Source organism: Schistocerca americana, chromosome X, assembly GCF_021461395.2.
Source record: "Schistocerca americana isolate TAMUIC-IGC-003095 chromosome X, iqSchAmer2.1, whole genome shotgun sequence".
Taxonomy (NCBI): Eukaryota; Metazoa; Arthropoda; class Insecta; order Orthoptera; family Acrididae; genus Schistocerca; species Schistocerca americana.
Genome location: NC_060130.1, coordinates 769,827,902 through 769,840,033, shown reverse-complemented (window position 1 = coordinate 769,840,033; position 12,132 = coordinate 769,827,902). Strand labels below are relative to the sequence as shown.

At 41.1% G+C, this 12,132-nt stretch overlaps 1 protein-coding gene across 1 annotated transcript in view; it reads right to left on the bottom strand.

Annotated features, from left to right (window-relative positions):
• Positions 1 to 3,660: 3,660 nt before the first annotated feature.
• The window catches only part of LOC124556515 (baculoviral IAP repeat-containing protein 7-like), a 104,003-nt gene continuing 95,531 nt past the window's right edge, over positions 3,661 to 12,132 (bottom strand). The window contains exon 6 of the mRNA XM_047130470.1: positions 3,661 to 4,262. Within this exon, the coding sequence (XP_046986426.1) occupies positions 4,058 to 4,262 (205 nt within the window). The 3' untranslated portion in view covers positions 3,661 to 4,057. The remainder of the gene's footprint in view (positions 4,263 to 12,132) is intronic.

Here is a 12,132-nt window from a genome sequence, read left to right as displayed (position 1 = left end):
ATTTTACGACAGAATAGTAACTAGGAATGAACATATGTCTCACTTGAAGTGCCTCAAGAAAATAGCCAAATTCTCAACAAGCTCTTTTAGAATCTCGAGAAATGTTGGAACTGTGCTACCCTCTTGACTGGATACGCAATTTATGTACTGTTAGTGTAAGAACTAGTCCACAACTGCAGCTATTGGGTTAAGCTACATGTAGGGTAGTGCTTGTATAGCTCTCAAATGTGGTTGTTATGACTGTGGTTGTCACACGCATAAAACGCAGTTGTATTAATATGCAGCTTTAACACACAGATTGTCACACGCATAGTGGTGGGTGTTTCACCACCAGGCCAGTCTGCACATGATGTCATGCATGGGATGCTGTGGCCACTGATGGCTCTAAGGTAGTCAAGATGCTGCAATAGGAACAATTTTTTGTATGATGACCTGCAATATCTGCTCTAAGTTAATACAGAAACAATAGTTTACTTACACAAAGGACTGACACAGCAGATCTCCATATTGTGTCCGGAGTTTTAAGTATAAATGTAGTAAATAAAAACAATTTTATCTTCCAACAGAAGAGTAGTACTCAGGTTACTACACAGACCCTGTAATATGGTTCCTGTAGAAGACTGCAGTCTTCGAATTTACATAAATTGAAAATTGGTGTTGTATTTAGGAATCTCAGATTAAAAAGTGATCACATTGCAAACCCAAGTGATGAATAAGCAATTTCCAAAGGCCTGAGAGGAAAAAAATAAAAAAAAAAAATCTGGGAGTGTGTCACTGACAATGATGGAATCAACTGACAAATAGTTCCAAAGAATGCTTAGACAACAGAAAAAAGATGTCCATTTACAGTTTTTGTAAATGTAAGTCAATTTGGAATTTTCAGACATTCTTGTATGTTGATATTGCCACAATAATTCATTCCCAAACACGATTCAATGCCAGATTGAATGTATCTGGAAACAAAGTTAAATAAAAAAATTGATCACAGCAACTATTAAAGAAAGCCTGTTTGTCCAAAGCATTTTGCATGCCTAAAGTTAGCAACTGCTTGTAGTTTGATGTTACTTTATTTTATTTGAAGTATTAATTACTTTGTATACATCAGTTGTATATATTATAGATTATAGTCTGCAGCACACATTAATTTGTCCCCTAAACACACACTGAAGGCAAAATAGCTAAGTGTTTGAATACAATTCCAATCTAATTTATATCACTATAGAGCACAGGTAGGTAAGGAAGGATGTAATTACATAATGCTGCTGCAAAGAAAACTTATCTAATACACTACATATTTAGGGAAACAAAAGCTATACTTTGCGTACATACAAAAAACTTATTTTAGTTCTTCAAATTGTGTATCACTCCCACTGCATTTCACCTTTATCAGCTAATGTACTGGATATAACTACATGACACTGTATTTTATTTTTCAATGAAATCCATGAAATACTTTCATGCCCATGATTTCCTCTTTGTTAGCTATAAATATTGATTAAAGGTATTTCATGTAATGCAGCTCTTTTCTACTCTCACCAAACAAACAATGCAGCTCAAATGAAATGACTCAAGTATCTTATTGTGTCTTTTGGTGTTGCTATTTCCTGTGAATAGGAAGCAAGGCCTCCAAGTATGACAGCCTACTGGACTCATTCCACATGAGAGAGCCTATTGTCCTTGCTCTCACCAAATGTGTGGAACTGCAATATCAAAAGTTTGCTTAAATTTTACAGTCATTTTTGCACACCTTAAAAGCCATGTTCTCATTTTCCAGAACAATGAAGTAATGCCCACCTGAGTACTGCCATTTCAAATACTCCACATTGAAGTTAGAAAACTTATTGCAAGAAATATAAATCTTTCAGATCAGAGAAAACACCTGGCTTCATAACGTATTCTGAGACTAAGGGCCATAAGCTATGCTTACAGAAGTCGTACACAGCACAAAATTCTTACTTGTAGCCACATAGAAAACACAGCATTTTCAAAATTTTTACCAGTTGCAGTTAATCACAACAAAAGTTGGATTTATTCATTTAAAAAAAAAAAAAAAAAAAAAAAAAAAAAAAGCTATTTAGGAAATACTCAGTGGCATTCTGCATTTATTTCAAATGCATGTTTATTAGTGTGCCACACTTCTTGTAAAAACGGATGTCTTATTATTTAGTGACAATAGCACTTACGGCGACTTCCCAAGAGTTTTAAAACACCCAATTTATGCTAAGAGCATGAAGTGTATTGTCTGCAGTTTACTTGAAATCAAACTCTAAATGTAGACCTTTCCCAATAATTTCACTATCTGCACCTTTTGAAAATTTATGTGCCCCTACCACAATTTGCTCCCTCTCCCTTCTCTAAAATTCCTATAAGCATCTTTTTCTTTACAGTGATTTATATATATGCCATCTAAAATTTATTCTAACTAACAATTTGCTTTGATGCAATTCCATGAACACCCAATTACAATTGGAACAGTATGAAGTACACTGGTCTGGTATAGACACTTTTAAAAAATATAGCCCTTTACCAGTGTGAATGTTAGATTTCAGGAAACAAAATATTTCAAGAAATCTTCTCCAACTTCAAATGGCATGAGATTATTTTGTTTTTCATTTCTTCTAGTATTGCATCAGCTGAAACATTTTTAGGAGTTGCGGTATATACTGGCTTCATTTTACTGTAAGTTGGCTGCAAAGTTTCATCCGACTCCTTTAGTGTATCCCAAGCACCCACTACATTATCCAGTCTTGAAACAAGTATTTTCAGAACTTTGAAAATGAACTTCCACCAATCCAGGAACATCCAGAACATTCGCATTACCTCTTGCACCATCATCTGTCTCATCTTCATCTGTCAAAGCAGCAGCATCCAGAGGAACAACAGCCACTTCAACATTTTTACTGTCTTCACTCAGTCCTTCAAAATTATCATTATAAATAATGTCTAAAGCTTCATTCATCATAACATCTTTGAAGAATATGCCATAGTTTGCTTTCATTTTCTCTGTTTTATTCTGCTACACTGTATGAAATAAACTTCACTCACTAACTCCACTACTAGGATTGAATGCTATTGTGTCCCCCTTTTATTGCAGCTGTGTCAGCAGATGATACTGTTTTTATACAGTGATCTAAAAAGAGATTAAGTTTTCTAGACAACAAAGTAGGCCAATAACGGCAAATTATTTACTCACAGTATTATTATGTAATTCTTTTTTCTGCACAACCAGTCAATAGCTAGCAAGAAGTAATCAATAAACAGAGAGGATATAAAAAGTAACTTTCTGCATTTTCTGCAATTGTGGTCTCTTACAACATGAGAAAAATCCCATTGTTTGTATGTAATCAAAAAATTACAATAATTACTGCTAATAATGTAGGTTTATAGCACAATAACTGGAAATCAATATATGTTGTCCAATTATTAGTAATAAATTAAAAGACAAGAGACTAAAAATAAATCATTGGGAGATAATAAAAAAACAGTAAACTTCTAGTACTCTGAACCTCACTATCATCTAATTATTTTAATGTTTGTTTGGAAAGCTTGACCCACAAGTAGTACACTCTAATGAAATTTCTTAATATCAAACACTTAACGCACTTCACCAACTGCAAATTCATTTTTGTGATAATCTGTTGAACAGTAAAAGTCAGTATACTGGTTGCACACACACGTTTTTATTAATTTTATTCAAAAAATACATTTTTTTCCAAATACTGTACCAGTTCCAAGTCAACTATATGAAAGAAGCTGGCTGGTAAAACTGACTGCTGTAACTACCAGTCCAAAGTTTGCCACACACACACACACACACACACACACACACACACACACACACACACACACACACACACACAAACTCAGTAAAAACACAATTTTATCAAACCAAGGAACATCAGTACAGCCTTCAAAATCTAGCTGTAAATACTAAAAAGTTAGTGCTGCAAAATTTGTTGCAGGCTGTTAGAAAAATGTCTCTCTCTTCACAAGTAATAACTTATGCAAATTCGTGAAAATCCTGCACTGGGAGACTGTCACAAACATTCCTTTGACTTCATGCAATGTGAGCACGCATTTTTGCTGATATTTCTGTGTTGCAGTCAGGGCACACAGAAAGGGAGGGGCCACATTCCACACATGCAATCACATGGCCACATGGAAGAAACACCAGTCCACGTTCTCTTTCAGCACAGATTTTACAGAAATGTATGCGAGATTCCTTGGATGAACCAATAATGGCATTTTCTTCTACTTGTTTTCTGCAACAAAGAATTACATACACACACCATTAGTGCTACTTGCACTTCTACATTTAAAACAAGTCAGACCTTAATATACGACACCCTTTAACCAAACACTTAAATTTTAGAGTTGAGCACGCGCACACAGAGAGACAAGTGTATTTTGCCACCTGTTGTGGATGGTAAGGCTTTAGAATTTTGAAGGCACTTTGAAACAGACGCACAGACAAACCAAAAATCTCACGAGCAACAACAATAAATTAGAAACAATGTGACAACCGTCACCCGTTCTGATTTTCTTTCTTCCATTTAAAGTCACTGACTACATAAAATGGCTCTGAGCACTATAGGACTTAACATCTGTGGTCATCAGTCCCCTAGAACTTAGAACTACTTAAACCTAACTAACCTAAGGACATCACACACATCCACGCCCGAGGCAGGATTCAAACCTGCGACCGTAGCGATCACGCGGTTCCAGACTGAAGCGCCTAGAACCGCACGGCCACACCGGCCGGCCTCACTGACTACATAAACAATGACATTGTACTGTTATCTCTATGTACATTCTTACCACCATAACCGGAATTTGACAGGTTTCCACTTGTGAGGACTTATGCAAGCATTCAGTCAGTCACTTGGATGATCACCAACAGTTCTTAATAACATTAGTTCTGCTTGGAAACTCTCAACAACATTCAGTGGCAAACTTCCTCCAGGAATTAACCAAATACAGACATTTAGAACAAGCTCTACGGTACAATTTCAGGAACTTGACGGCATCATTTGGCTATTTTAGCTATTTTCTTGAAACTAGTCATTACGTTTCAGTTGTGGAAATGGGAAAGAGCTTATCGGCACAAAAATTTCTACTTTCAATCACTTTAGATGAACTTACAGCTATTGTATCTTTGTTTCCCTGTTATCTTGTAACTGCACTTTTTCTTCATTTCCCTCCCTTCAGTCTCTTAAACAGGTTTTTCAATTTTAATGGTTCTCTATTTTTATCATTATTGTATAATGTCCGCCCATGGTAGCAGAGTGGTCAGCGCGACAGAATGTCATACCTAATGACCCGGGTTCGATTCCCGGCTAGGTCGGAGATTTTCTCCGCTCAGGGACTGGGTGTTATGTTATCCTTACCATCATCATTTCACCCCCATCAACACGCAAGTCACCGAAGTGGCATCAACTCTAAAGACCTGCACCAGGTGAACGGCCTACATCTACATCTACATGACAACTCTGCAATTCACATTTAAGTGTTTGGCAGATAGTTCATCGAACCACAATCATACTATATCTCTACCATTCCACTCCCGAACAGCGCGCGGGAAAAACGAACACCTAAACCTTTCTGTTCGAGCTCTGATTTCTCTTATTTTATTTTGATGATCATTTCTACCTATATAGGTTGGGCTCAACAAAATATTTTCGCATTCGGAAGAGAAAGTTGGTGACTGAAATTTCGTAAATAGATCTTGCCGCGACGAAAAACGTCTTTGCTTTAATGACTTCCATCCCAACTCGTGTATCATATCTGCCACACTCTCCCCCCTATTACGTGATAATGCAAAACGAGCTGCCCTTTTTTGCACCCTTTCGATGTCCTACCCGACGGGAGGCCCTAGCCACACGGCATTTCCATTGTATAGTAGTTTCATTTAACTTCCAGTGTACCGACAGGGCATAAACTATTCCATACCTTTTCAATTTTGCTCATAGCTGCTAATCTGATGATTCAAACCCATTAACCACATAATGGTTGGTCAAAATAAAACTGACCCAAAAATAGTTGGCTCTTCATGACAAATCAAACATCAAAGAGAATAAGAAAACTACACAAAACCAGCATGGACTTAAAAAACATTGCCCAAGTGAATGATACCTTTCAGAAGTCGGACAAAATCATCATACCAGTTAGCTGTACAAGAAGGAACTAAAAGTTTGATACTTCACAATGTTCTGAGCATAAGTTAAAGCTTCCAGGCTAATCTGTATTTTGAGTTTGACTGATTGTTTCTATATGAATAGGTACTGGGATGTTGGGATCGTCAGTTTCTCTGTTTCTTCAGATGAGGGCTGTTTACGCCTGATTGGTTGGTTGGTTGAGGAATAAGGGACTAAACAGAAGGTCACAGTTCATTCAGTATTAGTGACATCCATGAAGCACACGTTATGACGATGGAAATACAAAGGAATGGTAAGACCTAGCCATCAGGTAGACCGTTCACCTGGTGCAAGTCTTTCGAGTTGACACCACTTCGCCAACTTGCGTATCAATGGGGATGAAATGACAATGATAAGGACAACACAACACCCAGTCCCTAAGCAGGGAAAATCTCCGACCTCGCTGGGAGTCGAACCCGGGCTGTTAGGTATGACATTCCGCCATGCTGACCACTCAGCTACCAGGGGCGGACACCTCTGAAATAGAAAATAGGGTATGGCAGAAACAGAGACAAACTACATCTTAAATCAATTAAAACAGTAATACAGTTAGGGTTAGAGATCCCCAAAATCAACCACCCAGCATGGGACACCCCAATCACTCTGCCCCTGCCCCTTCCAGTCAAATGTTCAGCCGATTCATTCCCCAAGGTACCAACATGACTTGGGACACACAGAAAGACAACCAAGCAGTCATTATGACTAAGTTCAATGAGAAGGTCATGAATAGCAGATACCACACGGTGAGAAGAGTGTCAGTCAGTTGCCTGCAGACTGCTCATCGAGTCACTACATATTAATATGTGGTCAAGGGAGGCCCCATTAAAGAAAGTGGAGGGTCTGTTAATGGATCAGCCAGCTTCACATAAGAAACACTAAATGTTCCTGACAACGTAGGTCCCCAACATGGGATGTAAAAGCATATCCTTTCTTCTCCACAGTTTCAGAGCCATCAGTGACATAGATGGTAGCACCCTGAAATCCATGAAGAACTAAATGTAATAGATGCCGACATGTCATGGGACAACAGATTTTAGGACCCTGAAGAAGATTGGTCCCAATTCATGGTTTGGGCACCAATCAAGAAGGGTGTGCAAGAAAACATGGGGATCACAATCTATGTAGGAGAGGCAAAGATTTTTGCAGCAGGTTGCAAGGTGCCTTCCAACTGGTAATGCCACCCAAGAGCAGATATCAGGCAGTCGATGTCCCTTATATGTAAGAAGAGTGGGATATGCTGGATGATCAGGGAGTTGGTGAGTGGCAGTTGCATGGGAGACCAAGAATTGGTATCACTGGAACTGATGAGTAAAGATCCTCGCTTCATCAAGAAGTCTACAGGAGTCATCTGGAAGGCACTAGTGGCCAGATGAACTCCACGATGATAGACTTAGTCTAAGTATTTCAATACCGAAGGTGCCACTGAGCCACAAATCTGGACTCTCTAGAAGATTTGGGCCTGGTACATACTGAGAAGAGTAACACGATTTGCACCATAACAGGTGTGGGTAAGAAATCTGTGCATTAAGCTTCTATATGCAACTAGTCTAGTTGATGACAGTGGCACAGCCAAGTCAGCTTTTTATCAAAAAGTAGGCCCAAAAAATTGAAATGTGCAAAAGCTCTTCCTAGTGTTGGGTACCCAAATAGATTTCTGGGTCAGGAACAACCCTGGTATGATGGCAGAAACGCATGACCTGCATTTTTGGAGGAGAGAATTAGAAACTACGAGGAAGGGCCCACACAGAGGCCTATCAGATGGTGCCTTGAAATAAAAATTGATAGGGAGCCACAAAATCCCCAGTTACGGAAAGTAAGTTAAATGTCATGGCAACACAACGTGTCCTATACCATATGTACATCAAGAAAAACTGCCCTGAGGTGCTGGCATTTAGCATAGTTGGCTGTGGATTGACCCTTCCAGAAACCACAGTTACAGGGGGACAAAAGTCACCTAGACTAGAGAAATCAGCGTTATCTGCAGGCAACCATATGGGAGACTCCTTTAAGCCAAATATGGCTGAAGACTGTGAGCAGATATCTTTGTATAATAATTAACTGCTTAATTATCTGATTACAAATTTAATCAGGGCCTGGGAGCATATCATGAGATAAGGCAAGAGGCTGAAGCAGTTCCCTGTCAGTGAAAAGTTCATTATATGATTAAGCATAGTGGACTGAAATACAAGGGGAGGTTTTCAATCTGTTGTTTCTGCAATAGAAAGGTAGTCAGGTAAGGAGAAGATGCTGATGCTGCTGCAAAATGTGATCACAAGGTGTTCAGTAAGAACTGATGCATCAGTACAAATACCATCCTGAAGGACAAGGCCCAGAACAATCTTATACTGAGCTTAGCCCACGCCTGAGATGAAGAGGGAGGAGACATAGCACTCCCGGCACTCTTTCTTACTATGTTTAAATAGATGGCTATCCTTAGCATGATGTCAGTTAAAAGTGGTGAACTGATGTGCAAAGGATGTCACTTTAAAGACTGCATGGCTCTTTGGCAATCCTAAACAGCTACTGCAATGTCATTGATCCAAGATGGCACTGGCTGGCTGTGGAGGGGATCTATAGGAAGGGGAATAGCACTTTTGGCAGCATGGTTGATCACATCGGAGATATCTTGCACAACCTCATCAATGCAATTAGAGAACTGCCAACTGGTTCTTCAAAGCACAATGTGATAGCTGGTTTGGAGACGACAAGGAAGTAACAGGATCAACAGAAAGTCATCACTGTCATGAAGATTGTCATGTGGTGACAAACGCAGTGAAGTCACAAGAGTGTTGGGAAGAGATTATTAGATCAACAGCTGAAAAGTTTCCACAGTACTGAAGTTACAGTACTCTTGAATGATCACATTACCAGTGCCTAGGTTAGGTGTGAAGGGACTGGGAGAACCGGTCATGCCCCAGGATCACTGCCTCTCCCCGATGGGGTGGAACCGTATCAATGAGCATTGGTGTCATCGTCCCGATTCTTCTTCTTCTTCTTCTTCTTCAGCCTATTGTAGCCGGATTCTTCTGAGGACCTATTCATGATGAGCATGTGAAGGCAGCAACTGGCTGTTCTTTAGCAACTGGCTTTCAGTGGGCCACTGATATGTGGGTTTCTGGGGAGAGGACTCCTGAGAGAGGCCTGTCACCAGTATACACCAGAGGAGGAAGCTGGAAGTGGTTCTTGAAGCTGGCACAATCCACAGTGCAATTTTCCTAATGACTCAACTTCTCCAGATTTTTTTGTATGTTTAGTGTTCTGCAGCTTACAGAATTTTAAATATGTCATTAATTAATTGTTCAACAAAGCTGCTATGTGGTAATAATTTATTTCACTGGACTTGTTATGGGTCTTGCCCATTATCAGCAGTATCTTATACGTGATGTACTTTGTTTGGGGTATCGCAATGACAAGATTTTGTAATATTCATGTAGTAATATGATTACACAATTTATATACCCATATATGTAATCAGCATAAGCATTTTTTATGAAATATATACAGCTGTAAAAAATTCCTCGTGCTGATTACGTATCTGTATATATAAATCATGTAAATATAATATTAAATGAACACTGTGAAATATTATCATTTGGATACGCTAGAGAGTATTACATTTAAGATACCGCTGATGACTGGCAATGCCTGAGACTTGCTGGTGAAATAAAATACTGCCATGAAGCAGCCTTTGCTGAACAATTAATTAGGATGACATATTTACAAATTCTCCAAATTTATCTTCAATATGTTTCACAAAAAATAATGTCTTTGTCACAGTTTGAGTACATAAGTGTGGTTTTTTTTTTGTTTTAGGGCGCACAACTTCAACGGTCATTAGCGCCCAGACTACGTTCGGAATGCACCGCGAGTTACAAGTTCAAAACAGCAACGAAACGAAAAACACGATAAAAGACAGACTGACAGGCATAGGATTAAAAAAAAAAAACAGCATAATCAAATGTCCTTAGAGAGGGTTGTCAAGTTGATAAAATGAAGAACGCGAGCAGCTGCTCGTGGGTCATCCGCTAAAATGGCATCTAGAGTACATGGCAGGCCAAGATCAAGACGCAGTGTGTTAAAATCCGGACAGGACGTTAAAATGTGGTGGACCGTCAGTAATTGCCCACATGGGCAGAACGGCGCCGGCGCAGCAGTCAGCAGATGGCGATGGCTGAACCGGCAGTGTCCAATTCGTAACCGGGCCAAAACTACCTCCTCCCGCCGAGAAGGATGTGAGGAGGACGTCCAAGCCGCAGGAAGAGGTTTCAAGGCCCGAAGCTTGTTGTCTGTAAGTGCAGCCCAATCGGCATGCCACAGCGATAAAATGCGCCGACAAATTACCCTGCTACAATCTGACGAAGGGACACAACAAGAAGCTGTCCGAGGCTGGAGGATCGCAGCCTTGGCCGCGGCATCTGCAGATTCGTTCCCAGGGATACCGACATGGCCAGGAACCCACATAAAGCTAACCGGAGAACCGACGTCCACCAGCTGCTGAAGAGAGCGTTGGATCCGGTGCACGAAATGGTGAACCGGGTACGGATCACTGAGGCTCTGGATGGCGCTCAGGGAATCGGAGCAGATGACATATGCAGAATGTCGGTGGCGGCAGATGTAAAGAACAGCCTGGTAGAGGGCAAAGAGCTCAGCTGTGAAGACCAAACAATGGCCATGGAGCCGGTATTTGAAACTTTGTGCCCCGACAATAAAAGAACACCCGACCCCGTCATTGGTCTTAGAGCCATCTGTATAAATGAAGGTCATATTAATGAACTTCGAACGAAGTTCGACAAAACGGGAGTGGTAGACTGAACCGGGGGTAACCTCCTTTGGGAGCGAGCAGAGGTCAAGGTGGACGCGAACCTGAGCCTGGAGCCAAGGTGGCGTGTGGCTCTCGCCCACTCGAAAGGTTGCAGGGAGTGAAAAATTAAGGTGTTGAAGGAGGCAACGAAAGCGAACTCCAGGGGGTAGCAGGGCAGAGACATACAACGAGAGAGTCATCAAAAAAGGAATGATAAGACGGGTGGTCGGGCATTGCCAGTAGCAGACAGGCATACCGACAAAGCAGTATATCGCGCCGGTAGGTGAGTGGCAATTCACCAGCGTCAGCATGAAGACTCTCGACGGGACTAGTATAAAACGCTCCGATCGCAAGTCGTAAACCCCTATGTTGTATGGAGTTGAGGAGTATACAAAGCTCCCATAATCCAGCTTGGAGCGGACGATCGACCGATATAGGCGAAGTAGGACGGTTCGATCCGCTCCCCACGACATGCCACTGAGAACACGGAGGACATTTAGAGAACGGGTACAACGGGCAGCCAAATATGACACATGTGGAGACCAGCTAAGTTTCCTGTCAAATGTAAGACCTAAAAATTTTGTTGTCTCCACGAATGGGAGAGCAACGGGACCGAGTTGTAAGGACGGTGGGAGAAACTCTTTGTAGCGCCAGAAGTTAATACAGACCGTCTTCTCGGCATAAAAATGGAAGCCATTGGCGACACTCCAGGAGTAAAGACGGTCAAGAGAACGCTGAAGACAGCGCTCCAGGAAACACGTACGCTGTGCGCTGCAATAGATGGTAAAATCGTCCACGAAAAGGGAGCCGGATACATCAGCTGGGAGGCAATCCATTATTGGATTGATCGCTATGGCGAAGAGAGCGACGCTCAAAACTGAGCCCTGTGGCACCCCATTCTCCTGGCGAAAGGTGTCCAACAGGACAGAACCCACACGTACCCTGAACTGTCGATCCATTAAAAAGAAACGAATAAAAAGAGGGAGGCGACCGCGAAGGCCCCATGTATGCATGGTGCGGAGAATGCCCGCCCTCCAACAGGTGTCGTAAGCCTTCTCCAAATCAAAGAACACAGCCGCGGTCGGGTGCTTCCGCAAGAAGTTATTCATAATGAAGGTCGACAAGGTAACTGGATGG